Source organism: Acomys russatus, chromosome 20 (assembly GCF_903995435.1).
Source record: "Acomys russatus chromosome 20, mAcoRus1.1, whole genome shotgun sequence".
Classification (NCBI taxonomy): domain Eukaryota; kingdom Metazoa; phylum Chordata; class Mammalia; order Rodentia; family Muridae; genus Acomys; species Acomys russatus.
The window spans coordinates 376,514-402,050 of NC_067156.1; the positions used below are offsets into that span (position 1 = coordinate 376,514).

At 39.1% G+C, this 25,537-nt stretch overlaps 2 protein-coding genes across 4 annotated transcripts in view; one reads left to right on the forward strand and one right to left on the reverse strand.

The window, feature by feature from the left end:
• Thoc1 (THO complex subunit 1) overlaps positions 1-14,631 on the forward strand; it is a 42,053-nt gene extending 27,422 nt beyond the window's left edge. Inside the window, exons 12-21 of the mRNA XM_051163951.1 lie at positions 5,274-5,374; positions 7,184-7,250; positions 7,449-7,499; positions 7,586-7,656; positions 8,157-8,252; positions 8,986-9,051; positions 11,370-11,453; positions 12,730-12,877; positions 13,440-13,515; positions 14,025-14,631. Of these exons, the coding sequence (XP_051019908.1) occupies positions 5,274-5,374; positions 7,184-7,250; positions 7,449-7,499; positions 7,586-7,656; positions 8,157-8,252; positions 8,986-9,051; positions 11,370-11,453; positions 12,730-12,877; positions 13,440-13,515; positions 14,025-14,320 (1,056 nt within the window). The 3' untranslated portion in view covers positions 14,321-14,631. The remainder of the gene's footprint in view (positions 1-5,273; positions 5,375-7,183; positions 7,251-7,448; positions 7,500-7,585; positions 7,657-8,156; positions 8,253-8,985; positions 9,052-11,369; positions 11,454-12,729; positions 12,878-13,439; positions 13,516-14,024) is intronic.
• A 1,390-nt stretch (positions 14,632-16,021) lies between these two features.
• Usp14 (ubiquitin specific peptidase 14) overlaps positions 16,022-25,537 on the reverse strand; it is a 32,764-nt gene continuing 23,248 nt past the window's right edge. For 2 of the 3 annotated variants that reach the window (XM_051163068.1, XM_051163066.1), the window contains 7 exons: positions 25,078-25,192; positions 22,476-22,541; positions 21,848-21,940; positions 20,591-20,719; positions 18,054-18,111; positions 17,346-17,453; positions 16,786-16,970 (listed from right to left, as the gene is read on the reverse strand). In XM_051163068.1, coding sequence (XP_051019025.1) covers positions 16,819-16,970; positions 17,346-17,453; positions 18,054-18,111; positions 20,591-20,719; positions 21,848-21,940; positions 22,476-22,541; positions 25,078-25,192 — 721 coding nt within the window. In that variant the 3' untranslated portion in view covers positions 16,786-16,818. Of the gene's footprint in view, positions 16,450-16,785; positions 16,971-17,345; positions 17,454-18,053; positions 18,112-20,590; positions 20,720-21,847; positions 21,941-22,475; positions 22,542-25,077; positions 25,193-25,537 lie in introns of those variants that run through there. The other variant, XM_051163067.1, reaches the window with a different exon arrangement.

Below are 25,537 nucleotides of genomic sequence, written 5' to 3' on the forward strand. Positions count from 1 at the left end.
AGTAAAATATTTAAAAAGAGCACTAAAAAGACAAAGCTGGGTTTCTAGAAATAAATATCTTCATAGATCAGAAATAGCAAGTTATGTACAATGGTAGTGGCACACACTTTTAATCCTAGCACTTCAGAGACAGAGGCAGATAGTCTCTGAGTTTGAGGCCATCCTGATGTACACAGTTAAATTCAAGCACAGCCTGGGTTTCACAGAGAAACCCTGTCTTAGAAAATAAATAAACAAACAAATAAATGAAATAGCAAGTTATGAGAGTGAAACTGAAGCTACACCTCATTGGACTCCATCCAAAGCAGGTGGTGGTCCAATAGTTTGACTGTAAGTAACAGGCCAAGTGTGTTCCCCGTTGGACCAGGGTAGAACCACATACTGCTGGTAACTGGGACTGGTGTAGCATTTTATTTATATTACCAATTTTTCCAAGAGCCTTCATTTTATAGGAAGTTACCAGCCCAGGGATAACAAAGCTCTAGGTTTGTCTGCTTACTCAGTGATTGTATATATGATGTCATTAACATGTATGCATGTTATGATATGCATACTATGACCTCATTAAACAGCTGCCCCCAGAAGTCAGACTACTTCTTCACACTTGGACCCTGGTGCTCTGATTGATGATATAAATGCAAAAGTACTTGATGGAGATGGGTATACACAGAGAGGAAAAGAAAGTGAAGTAAGCAAGTACCTCAAGAGAAAAGCATCCCATTCAAACACTCTGATTAATTAAAACTCCAAAGTTTAGGGAAATCTAGTAAAAGATCACCTTCACAAAAATCAACTATTCAAATATATACATTGATTACAGGTAATAGTCAACCTGATTAACACACATATATACATACACACACCCCAGCTGTATATTATACTCAAAAGTAATTAATGAGATAGGAGCCATCAAAAAAAGACAAGAAAATTGGAAAACGGAAATAGGTATAAAGATAGTACGACAATTGGACTTGACAACTAATTGTGAGTCATGGAAATAAAAATGTGTGGTCATTGAAACCAGACCATAACACATAGGATTAATATACAAATCAAACAATGGATCAAACAAACAAACAAATAACAACAACAAAAATGCTAATCAGCTGAAGACAGTGATGAGAACTTGGTCAAGATGCAACTCGACACAGAGTGAAAGAACAGTTCTAAGTCATGGGACATAGGTCGAGAATGTCTAGCCTTGAAGCAATCTCTAAGAAACAAAATGGAGGGACAGCATAGAACTGTTGGAAAGAACTGCAAAAAGTCCAAGAATATAGGCTAAAACTCTATGATAGCTACCCAGCAGAAAAAGACAAATGTATCCTTCAGTATGGTAAAGAAAACCTTTTTTTTTTTTTTTTTTTTTTTTTTTAATGAATATAAGTATGTATCTTCATGCACACCAGAAGAGGGCATCAAGATCCTATTACAGATGGTTGTGAGCCACCATGTGGTTGCTGGGAATTGAACTCAGGACCTCTGAAAGAGCAGCCAGTGCTCTTAACCACTGAGCCATTTCTCTTGCCCCCAAGAAAACCTTTAAAGGCAACCAAAGATAGGGAAATATTGAGACAAAATAGCCATTTCAGACTTCCATAAAACCATTACTTGTCCATATTAGTCTCTAGTCCTGGATCCTGCTTCTTCCTCTTGTGTCTGGCTGGAAACACCCTTCATGTGTGATTCTTTCCCAGAGTTCCTCTCTCTGCTAGAAGTCCCGCCTTTCTCTCCTGCTTCAGCTACTGGCCAGTCAGCTCTTTATTAAACCAGTCAGAAGGTGTTGGAGGGAGAGTTTACAAACTATGATGCAGCCAAAGAAAAAAAATACAGTCTGGCCTGTCCTGAGCTCTCTGCTGGTACAGAAATCAGCATATGAATATACACAGATAATCTGTACACAGTGCACAAAAAGATCACCCCAACACTTCCCAACCGTTGCTACCTGAAAACACTGGAGAAATATTTAAGTACTGAGGAGAAAACAAACAAAACAGGTCCATGGTTGTAAAATTCCAAACCCAGTGAAGTACATTCAAGACTGAAGATTAAAAGGCAGATGCTCACTTTTATTGAAAGATAAGCTTGCCACTTAAAGATCCTCTCTTTGAAAAAAACAAATAAAAGATGTTCTTTAGGAAGTAGGAAGCTGACCTGTAAGAGAGGGGTGGGATATAGAAAGCAACAGTGAGCACAAAAATTGAAAAACATGATGATTTATTATTGAATCTACATAGTAGCTAATTTTTAAACTAACATGGAACAATGACAATATATGGATATATAGACTGTAGAATATATAGAATATGGAAAAGAAAGCAGAAGTCTCCAGTGAGTAATTTAAGCTCAGTACAGATCTTCTAATATTTAAGAAAAGGTTGGAATAACAAATAGCTTTAGAATACATGTATATTAAAATCAACATTTTGCCGGGCATGGTGGCACACGCCTTTAATCCCAACACTCGGGAGGCAGAGGCAGGCGGATCGCTGTGAGTTCGAGGCTAGCTTGGTCTACAAAGTGAGGCCTGGATGGCCAAGGCTACACAGAGAAACCCTGTCTTGAAAAACCAAAAAAAAAAAAAAAAAAAAAAAAAAAGAGAGAGAGAGAGAGAGAGAGAGAGAGAGAGAGAGAGAGATTTATTATACAGGGTTCTGCCTGCATGTATACCTGCACACCAGAAGAGGGCATCAGATCACATTACAGATGGTTGTGAGCCACCATGTAGTATCAGATCCTCCTGAGCTGGTATTCCAAGTTGTGAGCCATGCAGCCCGTGTGCTGGGAACAAAACCCAGGTCCAATGAAAGAGCAGCTTGTACTCTTAACCACTGGTTACCCCCATAACTTTCTTGTCACTATTAGCCTTAGCACTTCTAAAACAGTGGTTTTATTCTGAGAGGAACATTCTGTAGTAGTTCAGAGCATACAAAAAATAACCCTTTGTCTGCCCTACCTCACTGGGGATAAATTCTCATGTACACAGATGCCCTGAGCTTCCATAGACCAATTTCCATTGGTATATTTGTCTTCCTGGAAATAGTTTCTTATATTTTTGGTTCTGAGCCTAGCCTTTACAGTGAGCCATCTCTCCAGCCCTGGAAATAGTTTCTTAATAGTCAGTTTTACTTGAAGAAGTTTATTCCTTTCTAGTTTACTCATTTTATTGATTGAGTTTAGGTTTTTCGAGACAGTTTCTCTGTGTAAGAGCCCTGGCTGTCCTAGACTTGCTTTGTAGACCGGGCTGGCCTAGAATTCACAGACATCCACTTGCCTCCTTAAAACAGTAAAAATGTAAAATTACTTTCACAATTATAATGTAGCTATGTTTAAGGGCATTAAGCCTGATGAAGTACATCTGGAAATCTGTACAAAATGGAGGCATTGCATTCTTATTGCATAAATGTGGGACATTCACAAATGTAACTAAATACAAGATCACAAGGGAAGTCTCAGCAAATTTTGGGGGTCAGAAGTTTGTTCAAGACAGGGTTTCTCTGTAGCCTGGCTGTCCTGGACTCATGTTGTAGACCAGGCTAGCCTCAAACTCACAGCAGTCTGCCTGCCTCTCTCAGCAAATTTCAAAGATTGCTTACTATACCAAACACAGTGTCTGGCCAGTGTAATTAAATTAGAATTGCATAGTAGATAATATTAAGAGGCATGCATGGTAGCATAATTCTGCATTCTCAGAAGTTAAGAAATCATTACAGTGCCGGGCGTGGTGGTGCACGCCTTCAATCCCAGTACACAGTAAGACCTTGTCTCAAAAAGCCTTCGGCTATCCTCGAGCTCTCGTAAGGGCATTATCAGAACGTCTTTCCTTTTCACCACCAGTCACTCTCAGAGTAGAAGCAGCTGGGTAGTAGGATTGCCTGAGAGCACCCTCATTAATGGTCTCAAAAAGCCCAAGATAAGTTATTTTGACAGAGGTATGAGAAAATGTGAAATTTTAGTTTGTTATAAACTGAATGAACCACTTTAACAACTTTAAGTGTTAAAGTTAAAAACTTTGCTTATTAGTTGTAGTTCCTAGAGCAGTGGTTCTCAATCTGTGGCGAAACCCACTGGGAATCCAATGATTCTTTGACAAGGTGTCTTCGTTAAGAGTTTCTATTGCTGTGAGGAAACACCATGACCAAAAAACAAGATGGGAAGGAAAGGGTTTATTTGGCTTGCACTTCTATATCCTAGTCCAGCAATGGAGGAAGTCAGGACAGGAACTCAAGCAGGGCTGGACCCTAGAGGCAGGACCTGATGCAGAGGCTGTGGAGGGTGCTGCTTACTGGCTTACTTCACTTGGCTTGCTCAGCTTGCTTTCTTTTGTTTGGTTTTGTTTTGTTTTTCAAGACAGAGTTTCTCTGTGTTGCTGTGGCTTTCCTGGACGCACTTTGTAGACCAGGCTGTTCTTGAACTCACAGAGTTCGGCCTGCTTCTGCCTCCCCAAGTGCTGGGATTACAGCAGTCTGCTTTCTTATAGAACACAGGACTACTAGTCCTGGGATGGCACCATCCACCATGGGCTGGGCCCCCTTTGATCACTAATTGAGAAAATGTCTTACAGCTAGATCTCATGGAAGCATTTCTTCAACTGAGGCTCCTTCCTCTCTGATGACTCTAGCTTGTCAAATTGACATAAAACCAGCCAGTACACAAGGGTTGTATAAAGCCATAAAAAAAAAAACCCACATATTTACATTATAATTCATAACAGCAGCAAAATTAGTTATTGAGTTGCCATGAAAATAATTTTATGGTTGGATCACTACAACATGTGGAACTGTATTAAAGGGACACAGCATTAGAAAAGTTGAGAACCACTGTCCTAGAGAATCATACGCCCACTCAGTGAAATCATAAGACTTGCTGTACTGACTTAAAATGACACGTGAGGTTTTATTCACCAGCACAGCATAAAATGACCAAGATGTCACAATGAAACCATTGCTGCTCTGCTCTTGGGCTTGGGCAGGGAGGGAGTTCACAGCAATTTTTTTTAAAGATTTATTATGTATACAGTGCTCTGCCTGCATATAATGCCTACAGGCTAGAAGAGGGCACAAGATCTCACTATAGATGGTTATGAGCCACCATGTGATTTCTTGAATGAACTCAAGACCTCCGGTAACCTCTGAGCCATCTCTCCTGCCCCAGTTTTGTTATTGTTTTTTTTAACTGAAACAATCTCCCATTTCTACAATTGTGTAATCTGTACTTTTAGTCATACTTGTTTTTAATGTGTTGATTTGTATGTGTGCTTGTATTTTGAGTAGTTGATGGACTTACAACTGAGTGACAGTAACTTTCGTCGACACATCCTGTTGCAGTATCTCATTTTATTTCAATATCTCAAGGGACAGGTCAAATTCAAAAGGTAAGTTAATATGTATAGTAAGTGTATAAATATGTATAAAGACCCTGCAAAGATTTTTCATATGTTTTAGGCCCAAAAAATACTTACAATTTAGGAGTTTGGTTTGTTTGGAGTTTTTTTTGTTTGTTTGTTTTTTTGTATTCTATGTATAGCCCTGGCTGTCCTGGAACTCATTCTGTTCCAAGCTGGTCTTGAACTCAGAGACGCACCTACCTCTGTCTGCCTCCTGAGTGCTGGGGTTAAAGGGGTATGCACCACTGCCCAGCATAATTTAAGTTGTTTTTCTTTAACTATAAATTTTTATTGCAAAAAAAAAAAAAAATTATTGCAGTACACCTGTGGAGATCAGAGAACAATTTTCAGAAGTCAATTTTCTTTCCATCATGAGATCTGAGTACGGAATTCAGGTTGTTTCATTTGTCCGCACTGAGCTATCTCACTGGCCCTAAGCCCACTCTGAGCAGAAGGGCTGCCTACCTAAAAACACTCCTACTGAAGCAGCCAGCCAGCCAGTTGGGGACTTGTAGACATAGGATATTTGTTTTAGGAGAAGTGTCAAAATGCACATTTGCTAATGTGAGTCTCTTGCAAAGTCCCAGGCTTTCCCAGAAGTTTTGTTTCTACTGGTGCATGGCAATCTCTGTGTCTCATGCTAAATTGTAAACTGAGGAAATAATACTGTCATATAGCATAAGCCATCTAGCATATTAGAACTGAAAGAAACAAAGAAAATCTTGAAACAAAGGTAAGTTCTAGGCACTGGAAAATGACTAGTGCAAGCATGAGAACCCACGTTCATTCCCTATCACCTACCACATAAGTAGCAAGGTACAGGACATACTTGTCTCAAGAATGCAGATGTGGAGGTAAGAGGATCTTGTTGGCCGTTCAGCTTAATCAGTGAGTACCAGATCTCAGTAAGATGCCCTTTTTTTCTACAAACATGGTGAATGGCAACTGAGAAATAACACCCAGGGTTGACCTCTGCCCCGCCGTCCCCTACACCCCCGTTCTGTTGTTTTAGGTTTTCATATAACTACATCAGGATCTCTACTGTGTCTAAACCCCTCCACCAAAAGTATACAATTTCTTTCTGAAGCCAGAACCCTGTTGCCTGCACACAAATCACGCAGTGTACTTGCATAAAGGGCATGATGTTAGAGCCTGTTAGATCCATATTCTGGTGTCAGCATTTACTGCAGTTCCTTCAGAATTGTCATTAAGTAGCACAGGATACCCAACCCAAATTTAATTTTTTTATTCTTCTATTTCAAAGCTTAGTGTAGTATTACATAGAAAGTTCAAGGGCTTGGAATCAGACAACGGTTTGAATTCAAGCTTTGAGCTTTGGGAAAGCCAGTCATTCACTGTACTCTCTTTAAATGGTTCTGTGGCTTCTGAGCCCATGATCAGATGACAGCCTAGCAGTTAGTGGTTAATGGGAGCTGTTAGTGTGAGCTTTGCCAATAGCCTTTCCCATTATATTTTGGATGAGTTTTAAAGAAAACATAGCTCACTGTGTGGGTACGTGTCATGTGGAGATCTACATGGTTATCTTGATGTTTGCTCAGATTTTAAACTCTATATTAAGTGTATGAAATTTTTATTACTCTGTATTCAGGCCAGTTAATTCAATGTCTTGTTTGCCTCTATGTTTTTATGAAGTATAAGAATTTCTCATAATCTCACATTTGTAATGGTTCTTGGTAATTTTTGACACAATATGATTAATTTATAGTGCTGTAAATAAGCCTCAACATGTATGCATGTACTGTAACTCAGGCATGCATTTGTTCTTTCTTTCCCTAGTTCAAACTATGTTTTAACTGATGAGCAATCACTCTGGATTGAAGATACTACAAAATCAGTCTACCAAGTAAGTCCAACTTGCAACAAACCTATGATTGAAAAAAATGAAAATTTAGAATTTTCTTTGTTTCAGCCCCAAATAGGAAAATAAGGATAAAGTTAAGCTCAGGTACAAGAACACAAACACTTCTTGGTTCTCTGCCTACAAACCACTCCTATGATGCAGAAAGTTGTTGAAAGCTTAGTATATTCTTTCTAATCACAGCTGCTATCTGAAAACCCCCCCGATGGAGAAAGATTTTCAAAGATGGTAGAGGTATGTATTTGATTACTAGTTTGCTTAATATCAAATATAATTACAAAATATTGTTATGCAGATATAATGTCCTTTGTTTATTCTAGCATATATTAAACACTGAAGAAAATTGGAACTCATGGAAAAATGAAGGCTGCCCAAGTTTTGTGAAAGAAAGGTAAATAGATAATCATCATAAGAAAAGGACATTTCAAAGTACAGTTTGATAAGTTCTCAGAGTAAGTTGTTGTTCTTGAAATTTTTCTGTGTCAGGTGAGGTGGCGCATGCATTTAGTCCCAGAACTCAGGGAGACAGAAGCATGTGGAGTGCTGTGAGTTCAAGGCCAGCCCAGTCTAAAAAGGAAGTCCAGGATAGCCAAGACTACACAGAGAAACCCTGGGGGGGGGGTGGGGGGGCGGGGAAGAGAGGGAGAGAGTGCTGTGTCTAGTTTCCCTATAATGTGATATCTTTGTCTTCTCTCTGATGAGTATTCTGTCACACTATGAAGTTTTCATATTTTAGGGTAAAACCAGTAAGTAGCTCTCTTTTTCTGAGATAGTTTGTTTGGTATGATGTAAATAGGATTAAATAAATCGAGAAGCTTGTAAACATTAGGCAAATGCTTACCACAATCTGCTATTCATGTATAGCCCCCAGAATATACATTTTGTTCACAGAGCATCAGATACCAAGCCCACAAGAGTGGTGCGGAAGAGAGCAGCCCCAGAAGACTTCTTAGGCAAAGGGCCCAACAAGAAAATCCTGATTGGAAAGTATGTCACCTCCCTATGTTCTTTCTATTTTTACATTTTGAAAATGTTACTATAAGAACTCTCCAGCTGGGCTGAAGACAGCTCTGCCACTAAAGGCTATGCTCACAACCAGAAAGACAAGAGCTCTGCAATTTTTCACATCTACATGAACCTGTATGTTACATACATGGTGACTACTGTCATTGTATGAATCCATGGAACTACTTAAGCCTTCCTTTTGTTTCCCACTTTAAAAAAGCCATTGCCTGTAGATTCTCATCTTTCCCATGTCATAGACATACAACTGCTGAAGCCAGTGCCACTCATTCCTAGTTACTGAAAGAACACTGATCTTTCACTTAATTCTCCATTTTTATTGTGATTGAATAGTGTTTGAAAAATGGTCCTCAGCCGGGTGTGGTGGCGCACGCCTTTAATCCCAGCACTCGGGAGGCAGAGGCAGGCGAATCGCTGTGAGTTCGAGGCCAGCCTGGTCTACAAAGTGAGTCCGCGATGGCCAAGGCTACACAGAGAGACCCTGTCTCGAAAAACCAAAAATAAAAAATAAAAAGAGGTTTATTTAAAAAAAAAAAAAAAAAAAAAAAAAAAAAAAAAGAAAAATGGTCCTCATTAAATATATACGTATATAGAAAGTTGTATCACCTCCCCCAAACCCACTATGTATGTTGTGTGTGTAGTCTGAGGACATGCTGAGGACGCTGCCGTATAAAGTTACACCTGCCTTATTTTGCAGTGAGGAGCTAACAAGGCTTTGGAATCTCTGTCCTGATAATATGGAAGCCTGTAAATCAGAGACAAGGCAAGTGTAAAACTTGTTTTTTCAATTTTCAGTAAAGTAGAATGGAACCTTTTCTTAGTTGTGATCAAAAGCTCAAAAGCTTAAAAAGTTAATTGTGGTTGACTTTGGGCACGGCAGAATATGATTTGCCTTAAAACACTTAGAAATGCTGGTAAATTTTTAGAGGTCACAAGAAATTAAGTGTTTCACAAAAGAAATGGGAACTTAGTACCAAAAGAATAACTTTGGGCTGAGCAGTGGTGGTGCATGCCTTTAATCCCAGCACTCAGGAGGCAGAGGCAGGCAGATTGCTGAGAGTTCAAGGCCAGCCTGGTCTACAAAGCGAGTCCAAGACAGCCAAGGCTACACAGAGAGACCTGTCTTGAAGAACAAAACAAAGCAAAAAGAGTAACTTTGGATTCATTCAGTATTCCAAGCTAGTGAGCAGTGAGATGGTCCACTTTGAAGTACTCAGAGATGCGGAAGACACCGAGACTGAGCTTGCTTACGTCAGACACTGCCTGCAAAGGAAGGGAAGCAGAGGGAGACAACAGGGCATGCTTCCCTGGTACCGGGAACCAGAAAGCTTAGCTATGTCTGCTAAGGATTCCCCGAGAAACAAGAGCAGACATTTCTAGTACCAGCAGCAATTAGGAACCCAAGGCTAAAAGTCAGCTAGGAAATCCTAGGCTGGTGGTAAAATCTGTCTGAAAGGCATACCTTCAGATGGAGCTCTCACACAGGGAAAAGCCTAAAACATTCATCCAAGTTTACAGTCACGGAAACAATCTCCCATGAGTTCTATAAGGGATCAGACGGGGTGGAGAGACGGCTCAGTGATTAGGAATGCTGCTGTTCTTCAAGAGGACCTGGTGCAATTCGTAGCACTCAACTCTCTCCAGTCCTCGGGATCCAACACCCTCCTCTGGCACCAAGGACACAAGTGGCGCACAGATGTACGTACATGGAGACAAAACGCTCATACATAGGAAGGAAGGAGAGTAGAATGAGATAAAGGCTGTAAAAACATACCTCAGATGATAAAAAACAAAGAAGTAGCTACTGAAAACAAGAAAAACTTGGCACTGTCACAAAGGACCAGATAGTTGGGTGTGGTGGGCCATACCTATAAACCAAGGCAAAAGGGTCACTGTGAGTTCAAGGCCAGTCTGGACACAGAATGCACCTCTGGCTTTAAAAAAAAAAAAAAGAAAGAAAGAAAAAACTAGTAAATTCTAAGAATGCAAAGATTTAGGTTAAAAACAATACAACAAGAAGTCAAGCAAAACCCAGCAGAGAGCAGAGAGAACATAAGTAGGAGTGAAAGAAGCACTACTTAAATCAGGCATAAATTCTTTGGCTTAAGATGTATGCGCTTAATGTCATCCAAATCTATATATGTGAAAAATCAAAGATGAGAGGAAAAAAAAGAAAGAAGAGCCTACAAAAGTTAAATTTAACAGCAGGTTTCAGACACAAAAGAAAATCAGAGTGCCTCAAAGAGTTGTAATAACAGAATATATATAATTTCTAAAGTAACTGAGGAGTACAAAGGTAAACCAGAAAACAAACAAGCAACTGAAGATACACAAGGGGAAAAAAAAGCATGGAAGCATCAAGTACCAAAACCCACAGACAATATACTTTAAATTCAGATGAACAAAAATCAGGCTTCCCAGTGCAAAGACAGATTAATGGGCATTTTAAATATTTATAAGATCCATGCCTTAAAAACAAAGATATAAAAATGTTGACACTAAAAGGATAAAAATGTGATATGCAGAGCTTAGTTAAATAACAGACAAAAGTCTTCAAAACAGAAAGCATTATTTAAATGCAGTCATTTCATAAAAATAAAGGAAAACATGCATCAGAAATGCACATTTACCTAATCTTTATATCTTAAAAAACAATTTCAAACATTTTGACAGATTTCAGAATGACAGAATCCATCATTACAGATGGATTCTCTGACATAAAGTCTCAGCATGGCTTATTGTTTAGGTTCGGTTAATTTTGGTTAAATAAAAACAATACTAGGAGATAAGGACGTAAGGTGAAATTCTACTTGCTGGTGAATTTCAAATGCTATTCAACCTTTGCTCAACATATACCAGCATACGTGTATAATGAATAATAGTCTGTAATAGTGCAGAGTGGCTGGGAGATGGAGTGAGTAGTTTTCAGACCTATACTTTATTATCCCATTTTAGAATTTAGCTTTGAATCTGTATCTCCTTTTAGGTCTAGGTATTTTTTATTTGGGTACTATTAAAATTCATATTGCCACCTTTTAGAGTATTAAACATGAACCTCACTGTTTACTTTACAATGACCAGAGAATACATGCCAACTTTGGAGGAGTTCTTCGAAGAAGCCATTGAGCAAGCAGATCCTGAGAACATGGTTGAAAGTGAATATAAGTAAGTAATGTTCTGATGGGCTGATGCTAATTTTCAGCACGCTTTCTTTGGAACCCTCTGTATGCTACAGTTAAGTCAGCAGAGTGGTGCTTTTAGGTGAGCTTATGCCCGCAGTTCACATTGCTGTAGCACCCTTCTCCACCATGACTTGGAATAACCCTTGTTTCAAATTGAAGAACTCAGCCATTGTCCCCCATCTCTCTCTGCCTGTCACTTCTACTGTTTATTCTTCACAGCAGTCTCTCCCACTACCAATTTAGTTTTCGCCCTCACTTCTTCACCCACCTCCCATTCTTGTCAGCCCATGCACCTGAACTGTGTTGCTGTGGGATAGCTCCACTGGAATAGCTCCCACAGTAGTCTTCTCTTTAGCTCTCAACAGCATGTCAGTAGGCCTGTCTCAGCACCTGTGGAACCACTCACACTCATCTTGCTGCCCCCTCCCCATCTGCTGCCTTACTCTAAATTACCTAAGGTGCCCCATTTGACTGCAGTCTTGGTTTTTAGGAACGTGTTTGGGAGTTGTAATTTAAACGCAAGGGTCCTCTTATCAAAATGCGTAGGTTTCCATCCCATGTCCCTTTGCTCATTTGCTAAGTAGTAGCCACTCATTTGATAGTATTATTCTGGAGATTAAATGATTCATTTTGATCCATGCATAACACGCAGTTAGCACACAGTGACTAGTTTTGAAACCATGGTAAGTTTTTACATACTACAACCTCTTAACTGTATGTTCTATTCTCTGTGCACCAGAGAGTGATCTTTAAAATAAATGTACAGGCTGGAGAAACAGCTCAGAGGTTAAAAGCACTGACTGCTCTTCCAGAAGACCCAGGTTTGATTCCCAGCACCCACGTGGTGGCTATAACCACCATCTTTAACTCCAGTTCCAGAGGATCTGACATGCTCTTCTGGCCTTCTTTGGCACTCCATGCATATGATACACAGATAAGTAACTAGATAGATACAGTTTTGGTTGCACATACCCTTAGCCCCAGCAAGTCAGAAAGCAGAAGCCAGGTGGATTTGAGTTTGAGGCCAGCCTGGTCTACACAGTGAGACCCTGCCTAAAATAAATAAGTGCATTCCTAAACACATTCACAAATGGCAGTCTTGGCAGCACAAACATACAATCCCAGCACTCAAATTACAAGATGGTACACTTTGAGCTGTTATTGCAGTATGGCTCAAAATTTCATGTGGCACTTGTTATACGAAAACAGCTATGGAAATGCATAAATATAAATTACAAGGCTCACATCTCTTCTTATAGAGCCGTGAACAATTCAAATTATGGGTGGAGAGCACTCAGACTTTTAGCACGGAGAAGCCCTCACTTCTTCCAGCCAACCAACCAGCAGTTTAAGAGTCTACCAGAGTATCTGGAAAACATGGTAATAAAGCTAGCCAAGGAACTACCAGTAAGTGACATATTTCATTTTTTCCCATTTCCCTTAGCAGACACTATTTAAAACTACTATCACTATTTGAGCAGAACTCAATGTATCTTATCCCACAAAAATAGTGATCTACAGACCACCATGTTTTCACATGGGGACAGGGATGTTGTTGAATATGCACTCACAGAGGAAATGTGAACAGAGTGGTAATCTTCTGTGTCGTCTCATGAACACGTGTTAGACTATCTGCAGTAAACTAGCTGCCATGTGTTCTCCTGTCTTGTCAAGGCAGAGTCTGAGTGGCAGGCAGTCCCTGGCAGAACTTTTACTCTGCTCTTTCCACTTCTTAGTCTGGTAATGACGGACATGGTCGGTCTCTATTCCCCGTAGACACTACTGACTGCCCGCTCATTCATGATCATTGAGCTTCTTTTACCCAAAATGAGGGGCCGTGTGGGTTGCGGGTATCTGAGGTCCATTACTGGAATCGTACAGCCTTATAATTACATATATAAATAAATGCATTTCCAGTTATCTAGAAACTGGGGTTCTTTTAAACATCACTGTTTCTCATTTACTGTAGCCTCCTTCTGAAGAAATAAAAACAGGCGAGGATGAAGATGAGGAAGACAATGATGCTTTACTGAAGGAAAATGAAAGTAAGAATGGATTTTTCTTGGCTGTTTTTCAAAATTGGAAAACATCAGGGTTGACAGCTATTTAATTTGATGTACTTCTCACTTCTACCATTTTATCTCAGGTCTACTTTTGACTTATGGTGAGAAATTACAAACATTAGTCATTTAAAATACACATTATAGAATGAAATTTGAAAATAATAGCTTTAAAACGTAAAGAAGATATGTTTTACAGCAGATCCTTAAACTCTGCTAACTAGTGGAGGTTGAAGGAATATATCCCCTCGGGTCTAATTAGAAACAGCTTTGAGTGTTGCCTGAATTGTGACTTAAAAAAAAAAGAAGAAGAAGAAGAAGAAGAAGAAGAAGAAGAAGAAGAAGAAAGAAACAGGCATGCAACCTATGGAGAATTTTAAGTCTTATAGAAAAGCTTAACAAGATCCAGTCATCCTTTTAGCTTTGCAGTTCTTTCAAATACTTAGAATTGCACATCCTGTATTTGGCACATAATTTATATCCTCTTTCTCTAGGTCCTGATGTTCGGCGAGATAAACCTATAACAGGGGAACAGATAGAGTCATTTGCCAACAAACTTGGTGAGCAATGGAAGATTTTGGCTCCTTACTTGGAAATTAAAGACTCTGAAATTAGGCAGATTGAGTGTGACAGTGAAGACATGAAGATGAGAGCGAAGCAGCTCCTCGTTGCCTGGCAAGATCAAGAAGGAGTTCATGCAACAACTGATAGCTTGATTAGCGCACTAAACAAGTCTGGATTAAGTGACCTTGCAGAAAGTCTAACTAATGACACTGAGACAAACAGTTAGCTTTCTTGGTTTCCTTTCTTTTTTATTAGACTGTGATAAGATTTTGTTACCAAGCAGCATTTGATAAGAGGTCCACTGGTTTTGGTAAACAATAAACACTTTTATAACAGCTATTGTACAGTTAGTTGACTAGTGCTCCAATAACCACACACAACACAGGCACTGGCTTAAACCAGGAGGGTGGGGTAGGAAATGACGAAAGTAAAACAACCTCAGGATTATAGACTACTTTTTGTAAGTATTTTTATAAAAAGTTAAATGTACTAACCCAAATTAGGTTCCTAAATGCTATTAGTCATGAAATTTATTCTGAAATCCCAGGATGACGCTCCTAAAACCTTAGACCTGTTCTCTTCTCACTCTCAAGCTGTAAAGCAGAGAGGATCAGCAAACAGTGGTCTGCTAATTGTCTTACTGGCACTCCACAATGTTCACACTACATACAAAGCCTAAGTTAGTCACTGCTAGGACAAAACAAAATGTTTGCCACCTCTAAGACTGAACTACTACTTGAGTAGCATTACTTAACCCCTTAAAGACCCAAGGCTTCTTGTCAGTTCAAATGAGGTGTATGTGAAAGCACTTTGTAGCAAGCAGAGCATGTGTAGGATTGGCTAAGGGTGAGCCTGTCATCTGCTCTGCTCCCATACAGCATCTTCCTGTGGGTGCTTAGGTCACTGTTGAAGGCCTACTGGAAAGACCACAGTTAAGTGCTCTTGCTTGGCCACATTCCAGCTAGGGAAGCAATGACCAAGCACAGCTCTAGCCTCCCGATGTCCTCTGTGTACATTAAGCAGACTAAGGCACGTGAATTGGAAGGGAGGGGATTGTGTTTTACCTCATCTTCCTTACATTCAAGGCTGCATTCTAAAACACTTAACACCTCACCTCCTTATTTAAAACGTTGGTGAAAATCCAATTTCTACTTTAAAGACTGCTTTTTTAGATCAAATAAACTTATCACCAAGGTTTTTATAATAATAAAATTTTTACATTTTTAATACCTTCTAAACCCACCTCATCTGGTTTAATATGAAAACTCAGGTGCTAAATTCCTTCTACAACATTTATAGCAAATGAGACAATAAAAGACTGCATCCCGGGGGTCATGACATAAGCCATTACAATCCATATAGTATTATTGATCCTCCTCATCCCGAGTTTCACTCCCTCATTATGAGGAGTCTCAATTGCTAATAACGTTTAAGTTAGCAAACTATTTAAAGAGTATCCCTGAGATGCTGACCTATCACACCGTGTTACAGATTTATTATTCTATGGGAATCTTAGGTACGGGCATACTTTACAGAGCATTAAAACATAAGGTCTAAGATGCCATGATATTACCCAAACTACTAATCAATACCCAACTCAAAATCAGAGCAATTGGGTAGTGTTCAATCCTTCATCCTTTCCTTAGCAATTCATCAAGGTTCCTGAAACATTTAAATATTTATGAGTCACTGATCAGAATAGAGTAATAAACTGTTCTTACTCAAATACTCTTGGTAATGTATACCTTAATTTTAAAAATCAATAATACAAAATTCCAAGATGGACATACAGTCTTTGGGAAAAGAAAATAGAAACAACAAAGGAGGGAATGAAACTGATCACAGGATTCAGTGTCCACAGAAATCCATAGCTCTCAGAACTCTGTATTTCTTTTGAATATTGGCCAAGCTAAGAAGACAGTATTACCCGAGCAAATGGAGTACTTGAAATCTTAAGATTATTAGCCATCTGTAGAAGCTGTATAGTACTGAATTCATCTGATACTTCAGCCAAGCTCTAACACTAGAAATACAGGAGTTCAAAAGTTGTTAATCCCTCTTTTTCCTTATTTTTTTATTATTAAATATCCTCATTTTCTAAAAATAAACCACCAGAGCTTGTTTACATTTATGATTACTGCAAAATCCAATGCAAAGTTAAATATATAAACCATAGTACATTAGAGACACAATAAGTATATAATCAAGTGTGTTCTTATTGACCACAATTTATTGTAAAGTCATGAAAGGCCAGCAACAGTCAGTCTGGACAGATACTTGATTGCACCCAGTTGAAGGGATGTGGACAGCAGCACTGAGTTACACGATGAGAGCAACACCTCCTTTTCCACCTTCCTAGAAAAATATTGGGGAGATGAGGCAAAGGACAGGCAGCTACTGAACAGTGATAAAACCATGCAATAACAAACAGGTGTGCAATAAACATCGTTGCTAAGTCTTGGGCTGAAAAGGCAAGGAAAAATTAATTTCAGCTAAGAATTTGTAAATATTAATGCAAGAAGTAAGGTTATAACGAATGTCCTCCAGCTACCTTTATACAGGGCAGCACCCAAACATGACTTCCTATAGTCTTAAGATTGATGATGCACAAGTGGCCTGTTCTGTTCTCCCTTGTTCCCTTTAGAGCTCAAGATTATAGAAATAATCAACAACAACAACAACAAAAATTACTTCACACCTAGGCATAAATAGCTAAATTGAAGATTACTGTTCACTTTCTTCTTCCATTATTTCAACTCTTCGAGGCCCATAAAGTAGAACATAAGCAATGTGCCAGTCTCCACCACCCGACAGCCGCAGGATGTCTTCTGGTGTTACAATGCTGACCTTATCATCATCAAACTTGATCCATTCATCTAAATGAAAAAGATAACACAATCACTTTCAGCATTCCTGGTGCAAAAGGAACTGATGTGACGTACTCCACCTAACTAGGACAGCTCTCTTAAGTGTGGCCCATGCAAGGTCAAGATGATGACGTGCCTGTCACACAAATAAGAACCTGTGCGTTTTGATTCCCAGGCAAAAGCTGCGCGTGGTGGCTCCTGGCCTATCCCCAGTGCGCGCGCGCGTGTGCACACACACACACACACACACCCCTACATGCAGACAATAGGCAATTATTTTTCATTCTAAAAAAGAATAAAGAAGTTCACACAGACAAACACACCCATAGTGCTATGAAGTTTGAAATAATAAGGCAGCAGTAAAAAACTGAAATAACTCTTTACCTTGTTTCCTTTTCACCCATGATACATAATGGCCTGAAGAACTAGATCTTCCCTGGTGAGTTAGCACTGCTTGTAAGTCATAGTATCCACAATTATTGGAGCCAATATCTTAAAGAGAAGGGACTCAATTAAAACAGCAGACATGTGCAAGTTAACACTGGAGAAATGCTGTTCTACTGGACCCCATTAAATATTACAGTACAGAGCTACAATTAAGCTTATGACATCCAAATGTACTTTACTTAAGCTTTTGGTTTGGTTTAGGTTTTTTGTTGTTGTTTCTCGAGATAAGGTTCTCTGTGTAGCCTGGGCTGTCCTAGACTCGCTTTGTAGACCAGGCTGGCCTTGAACTCACAGAGATCTGCCTGCCTCTGCCTCCTGTGTGCTGGGATTACAGGCATGCCCCACTGCACCCTGCAAGAAAATTATTTTTCAAGAAGCCTCCATTTAGGCCAGGCATGGTGGCTTCTGTCTGTCACACCAACACTTGAGAAGGTGATGAATAGAAGCAGATGAACAGAGGTAACGTTGAGACCACAGTTAGCTACATAGTGAAATACAGGCCATCCTGGACTACAGAGTGAGCCTTTCTCAAACAAAACAAAAAAATACAAACAAAAACCTAAACTTCTAAAACAAAAATCATGGTGTCTGATTAAAGAGAAATCTAGCTTAAATGTATACAATCGAAAGGAGACGTCTACTTACCATCAGCAAACGAAAAGGGCTCATACTTAACTTCTTTAGGGGGACTATTCTTGTCATTCTAAGGGGGAAAAATAATTTTAAGTTGTGATTCTGGAAATGAACACATTCTTGCTGAGTACTTAATTATATAAATATTTACACTGCCTATAAATCACTGAATCACAGACAACATAATGGTCTGTCTTGAAAAATAAGTAAGCAATAGACTACACTTAGCATAAAAACTGCAAAGCTAAAGTCTCTACTCTTTAATACTATACAATACTATCACAGTACAATAACTGTCTCCTGATATATGGCTAATATATATGTGTAATATATAGTAAGCCACTAAAATTTTAACATACCAGAGGATCTAGCAGTGAGGTTAGAGGTACTCTGGCATACTAAAAGGAAACAAGTCCATAACTTTATCAATATACTGTTAACCAAATTTGTGTGGAAATAACCAGTGTCTGTAAACCTGCAGGGGTAGAAACTACCTCAAAAAACCAAACAAACCAACAAGAAGCTATGTCAAAGTAATGCCCCTTCCATTTTAGCTAAACTGAACAAAGACCTACACTAAAAGAAGTATAATTAACAAGAGACTTTAGTAGGAATTCACTGTCTCAACCCATCTAGGTAATAGGGAAAAATTAAATAGGCCTCCAATCAAATAAAAATAACAGCAGGATACTCAGCAAAAAAGGACCAGTCCTTGAAATGATCAATAAAATTGGGAACCCTCAGGTAAGAGACAAATTACAGTTATCAGTAAAGAAATTTGCCCTATTGACATGAAATAGTTAATAAAAGAATATCAGGAACAATTACATAGACAAATCTAGCTTGCTAAATGTAATTAGTCAATTATGTAAGGACAAGAACAAATATAGAACAGATCCTGTAGTTTCATGAAACTAAGTCAAACCTTAGAAAACTTTAAAGAAGAGTCTCCAGACACTGGTTATTCCCACAAATGTATCAAATAGAAAACGATTCTACCCAGCCTGTTTGAACACACAAAGGTCTCAAGAAAGCAAGTGATGCCATTTGCAGAAGAATTAAAAAGAGCAGAGCTGGGGACGATAGCCCAGTCCTTACAGGGAAAAACTGCACTGATTATGACATTGTGGCACACGTCTGTAATCCCAGCACTCTGGAGGTCTGGAGGCAGGAGGTTTGGTTTAAAGATGCTGGAGAGCTGTATAGTCATATCCAAAAGAATGGATCCGATTATCTTATAACATAGAAGTTAAACCGGGTGTGGTGGCGCACACCTTTAATCCCAGCACTCGGGAGGCAGAAGCAGGCAGATCTCTATGAGCTTGAAGCCAGCCTGGTCTACAAAGAGTCCAGGACAGTCAAGGCTACACAGAGAAACCCTGTCTTCAAAAACCAAAAAGAAAAAAGAAAAAAAAAGTTAAACCAGAATGAATCAAATACTTAAATGGACAAACTATAAAACTCTTAAACTTTTTCTCTCTATTAGGATAATAAAAAGATAAAACTACAGACTTTGAGAAGAATACTTGCAATCTGCATAGCTAAGAATTACAATCTGTAATCCTAGCATTTGGGAGGCAGAGGCACATGGATCTCTGTGAGTTCAAGGCCAGCCTGGTCTACAAACTGAATCCAAGACAACCAAAGCTACACAGAGAAACCCTGCCTCCAAAAACAAACAAAAGACAATCTACAACAGAATAATAGAGGATTCAGTGAACATGAAAAACAGCACCATTAGGGCAGCACCACAATCCTACCCATCAGCTCAAATGAGAACTGACAACAAGAGCAAAGGCTGGACTGGACATGGGTCAGTCACTCACTGCTGACAGGAATATAAAGCAGGTAGCATTTGGCATGCAACCACCATGCAACATAGCAATTAGACTTTTGGATATTCATTACAGAAAAATGAAACTCCTGCTTACACTAATATCTGCAAATGAACACTTTTTTTTAAAAACCAGCTTTACTCATAATAGAAAAAACTGAAAACAATGTAATGTCATTTAATAAAGGAATGGTTAAATTGCAAAATAGTCACACAAGGAAATCTTATTCAGGGTAAAACATAACTGTTGACATACACAACCTCGATGACTTCTGGGAAGTTAGGAATTATGAATGAAGAGTAAATTCAAAAGTTTATTAAAAGATGGGAGCTTAATTTCATTTAGTAAGTTTCTTGAAATTACAAAAGCATAGAAGAAGGTGATGGAGGACAGACTACAAAGGTATATTCCAAACCTTATCAAGAGGATTCAAATGCCTCACAAAGAAAGCCATCACCTATGGGAAATGCAGACTTGATGTGAAATGCACATGTGGTGTGGACTGAAGGGCAAAGATGGTGAAAGGCCTGCCTTACCACGGCAGAGCCTGCTTCCTGCACCACAATCAATGTGTCTACAGCTGTAAGAGACCAACATCAAGACACATGCACCTCCTTAGCTGAAATGCAGGCTGATTATTTCATAACAGTAAGTGCTGGGCAATAAATGAAGATTTTAAATGGCACTAGTAAAAGTACATCACAAAGAACCTACTGCATTTGGCTGCTGATTCACTTTCTTATCTTCTATATCTTTGAATTTTGAGCGAAAAGAAACCATTTTCTCTTGAAGTTCTGGTGTACAGAGTTCATACACATCCAACATAAGAGGAAATTTAACATCCTGTAACATGACAAGAGAAAAACAAGTGCAAAAGGACAGTTACTTAAAATTATTATAACTCTTTCTGTTTTGTTTTTCCATTAACGGGGCTTCTCTGGTTAGCACTGGCTGTCCTGGAATTCAGAGACCCACCTGCCTCTGCCTCCCTAGTGCTGGCAAGCTCTCGGCTGTATAGCACTTTCAAAGTAACTGTAACATCACATTGGGACTCACGGAATTGGAGGGAATAGTAGTGTAGGGGTGGGGAAAGGAGGAGGAAGAATAAGGAGTAAACCCAACCAAAACAAATTATATGCATGTACAAAATTCTCAAACACTTCAAAAAAATTTAAAGAATGGCCGGATTCTACCTTTTATACGGTAACTAACTTTTGAGATCTTTTTGCATTAAATAATCAAGCTCATACACATGACCACAGACGCTGCCCTTGTATGACAGAGAAGTAATTCAAAGTAGTAGGTAAGATGCTATACAAGCAATGGATGCCAATCTGGTATTTCAACCAGCCAGCGTTTTGCTGTGAAACACAAATTTATACACAAACAGTACTGAAACAGTTAAAGAGCATATTGAAATAGTTACAGCAAATACAGTAGAGACCCAAGCTACATTTAATCTTAACTTACAACTCTGTCAGAAAATGTTAGGAATTTCAGCTGCAGAAGCTAGATTCATATACTTCTTCCTAAGAAAGCCTGTGTACACATAGCTAGACTACACAGTGCAACACAACTGAAGGAATCGACGCGTACGCTCTGTGGTGCATGCATGCAATGCAGTGTGCTTGCTGCATGTGTCCTTATTTCTAGTGAGCCCCCTCAAATCTGCATCTATCAAGTGAAAGGGCTATTCGAGGACAGTATTTCTGGAGAGTGCAAGAAATAATACAAATTATTTATGAATCTTTTGAAAAATACAGAATGCTGGCTCTGAGACTTAGACGTCTGAGGGATGCATGAAACAAAAGAGAAAATACATAATTCCAATAAACATTGTGTGCTAAGGGCCATCTGTGTAATGTTAATCACCCTTATCTCAAAGCTATCCATAATAAGGTAAATAAATCTATTATAGGTTAGGAATTGCCTTCAAAAATTATATTTAATAGACTACAATTCATTACTAACCTTAAGAACTTTGGCGTTCACAGATTCTTTCTCTTTATAAAAAAATCGAACCATCTGAATAGTTAAGTAAGCAGGTAGCCGGCTGATCTTAGACTAAGGAGAGAAACAGGAAAACATCCTTTATGTCTTAAGGCCACGTAAGGTGTTTTTTTGTTTTTGGTTTTTTGGGTTTTTTTTGCTAAAAACAAAGACTAGTCAAAATTAAATGGCACCCTTTCTCTTTTCTGGATATATGTGTAGTGTAGGTGAGCATCTGCATATCTGTATTTGCATGCATATGTATCTACATGCATATTTACAAGTGTGTATGTGTGCAAGTGCATGTGTGGATATGCATGCGATGGCTAAGGTTGACAACAGGTGTCTTTCTCAATCCTCTTTACATTTTCTGTCTCTTGCTGAACCCAGAACTCACTGCTCTGACTAGTCAGCCAGCTGACTCCCCCTTCAGAAGCACCCTGGGATTAGAAACAGGAAGCCATGTACCTAGCTTCTGCAGGAGCTCTGAAGCTCCAAACTCCAATGCTCAGCTTGCACAGCAAGCAGTTTTCCTGCTAAGCCACTTCTTTGCCCCCTGAACTCTTTCAATGAAATGGAATTCAGTTTCAAAAGGAAATGTATAACTTACAGATTTGATGTACAAAGCATTTCTCTGCAATGTTGGAGACTGTTTAGTAATTTCTTCCTGAAGTCGCTAAAAAAGGACACCATAAACAACCAAATATCAGATTTAAAAACTATTTTCTGCAACACAAAATCACACATCTAATTTTTTAAAGCACTTTTTAATTAATAATACATCAGTGGACGTGTCCTAGTGAAAAATAATAAGCATGATATGGGAAGCTCTTTTCCCCAAGAATTTGCTCAATACTTACAGGGAATCCTCTGAGAGGCCAAGGACACCACAAGAACACGGGCTCACAGGGACTCAGAGACTGATGCAACAATCGGGGAGCCTGCCCATGGGTCTGACCTAAGCCCCCTGTTCATGTTATGGTTGTGTAGCTTGGTGGTCTTGTAGAACTCACAACAGTGGAAGTGGAGGCTGTCTCTGACTGTTCTGCCTGCTTTGGGGACTCTTTTCCTCCTCCTGTGTCTGCCTCGTCCAGCCTTAATACTAGGGGAGGTGCCGACTCTTATTGCAACATAATATGCCATGCTTGGTTGATATCCCTGGGAGGTCTGCTCTTTTCTGAAGGGAAACAGAAGAGGAATAGGTGGGAAAGGTAGGGAGGTATGGGTGAAAACGGGGAATGGGATTTGGGTGGTTGGAGACTGCAGTCAGGAAATGAGAGAAGAATAAAATAAATGAAAAGAAAAAAGTCCTCTAAAAACAATGTTCCTCCAAGTCAAAGAAGGTATACTGTTATTTTACTGTTACCCTCTATCTATGAATTATCAAAATACTCACACTAAAAATTAAAGAGAATGTAGGAAACCCTTGGTTTTCATGCATTACATATAAAAGCCTGCCAGCATCAATTAGGTTAATTTTAAATTTGAGAAGAATTAACAAAGAAAACTTGTTAATCTAAGGCAGAGGTTCTTCACCTACAGGTCACAGCCCTCTGGGGTTTGAATGACCCTTTCACAGGGACTGGACATCATATATCCTGATTATCAAATGTTTACTTTATGGTTCATAACAGTAGCAAAATTACAGTTGTCAAGTAGCAACAAAAATAATTTAATGGTAGGGCCATCAGAACATGATAAACTGTATTGAAGGGCCACAGCTTTAGGAAGGTTGAGATCAACTGATCTAGGGATGCAAGGAAGTCTTTAGATACAATTTATCTCCTCTGGCCACATCAGTTAATGTCTCCAATTCAGAATGATGTAAAATTAGCCAGGCGTGGTGGCATACACCTTTAATCCCAGCATTTGGGAGGCAGAGGTAGGCAGATCTCTGTGAGTTCGAGTCCAGCCTGGTCTACAGGGAAAGTCAAGACCAGCCAAGGCTACATAGAAAAACCCTGTCTCCAGGAAAAAAAAAAAAAAAAAAGGCAAAAATTAGTACATGCTGAAGACCTGGGAAATAATCTGGCACATAGTTCATCTGTAAAAAAGGTTCTCTATTATTATATATTAGCAAATTAGCAAAACTAAACAAAACAAATATGAACTAAGAGAACTTACTTTTTATAATTTAGTATCTTACAACTGTGTATGGTTTTTTAAAAAGTTACCGATCGCACTACAAAAGGAATCACTGTGGAGCTTTAACACAGTCACACAAAGGTGAAACATGAGTAAATGCTTAAGAAGATGCAAACAATTAGCAATCTGGTGGTGGAGCACACCTCGACCCCAGCGCGCAGGAAGCAGAAGCAGCCTCAGCTACACAGTAAGTTCCAGGACAGCCAAGGCTGTCACAGAGAAACCTTGTGTCCAAAAAAGGAAAAAAGAAAATCCAAACAAATGATAAAAATCTTTAAAATTATAAAGAAAAAAATTCAGAAATGTGTTTTTCAACAGCTGGACAATAATCCCAGCAACCTAGAGGCTGAGCCAAAAGGACTGCAAGTTCCTGGGCTAAACACCAAAATTACCAATTAAAGCACAAAAATAAAAAAGCATGATGTTACAAAGGACATGTTTACACAGTGGTCAACCAAACCCAGAAGGCAAAGCAGTTTGTGTAGGACTAGTATGTTTGACGCAACTCAAACTGTCAGTACTGTCCCTGTCACACAAGCCTGAGGATCCAAGCGGAATCTTCAGAACCCGTGTTCTTTTAAATGGCCACTTTTCACCCCAGTGCTGGGGAGGAAGAGACAGGCAGGTCCAATCAGCAGGTTGCTATATGTCAGTGATTGTCTCTGGTCTCTCGGTCCTTGTGTCTCTGTCTCTTTCTGCGTGTGCGTGTCTGAGAACTTGCTCTGTAGACCAGGCTGGCCTCGAACTCAGAGATTCACCTGCCTTTGCCTCCTAAGTGCTGAGATTAAAGGCGTGTGCCACAACTACCCAGCTTGCTTAGTGAGTGCCTTAAAAACAAAATGAGCATCATCTAAGGAGGAACCCTACCCAAAGTTGCCCTCTGACCTACACACAAATAATGCATACATACCTACCACAGAAAAAGCACATAATCTGTGCATGTACAACTCATCTGCAAATAACCAGTAAAGATAGTGAGGATCCATTGAGTTTACAAATAAATGTTAGCAATGAACGTATTCACAAATATGGAGGCCACAAATGAGGCACAACCGTGATTTCCTTACCAATTTAAGCCCTGTGAAAAGATACTTCACTTCCTGGTTAATGAAACAACTAAGTTGAAGTTGATTTTCCTTTCCTTTGGTGACCTCCTCCTCTTCAGATTCTGTACATTTCATGCTTTACAAATTAAGGAATGGTAACAAGTACTCAATTTGCTAATTAATCTTGAAAAGAATGAATTATCCTAAAGTTATTAATAGTCATTTGTTGATTTACTTTAAACATTAGCTTCCCAATAAAGTTTCACTGCAACATACATAAGAATGTTCCTGTGCTCACAGCTTCAACAACAGTGAGTATGGTGAAGAAACACCATGACAAACTCTTACAAAACATAAGTTGTTATTATGATTTCTACATCTAAATAACCCAAGGATCAGAGATCAGAACCAGAAAAACAACAACTTCCTGAATTCATCAACATTATTAATACACTAATTTCATGTAAATGAAACTTCTCTG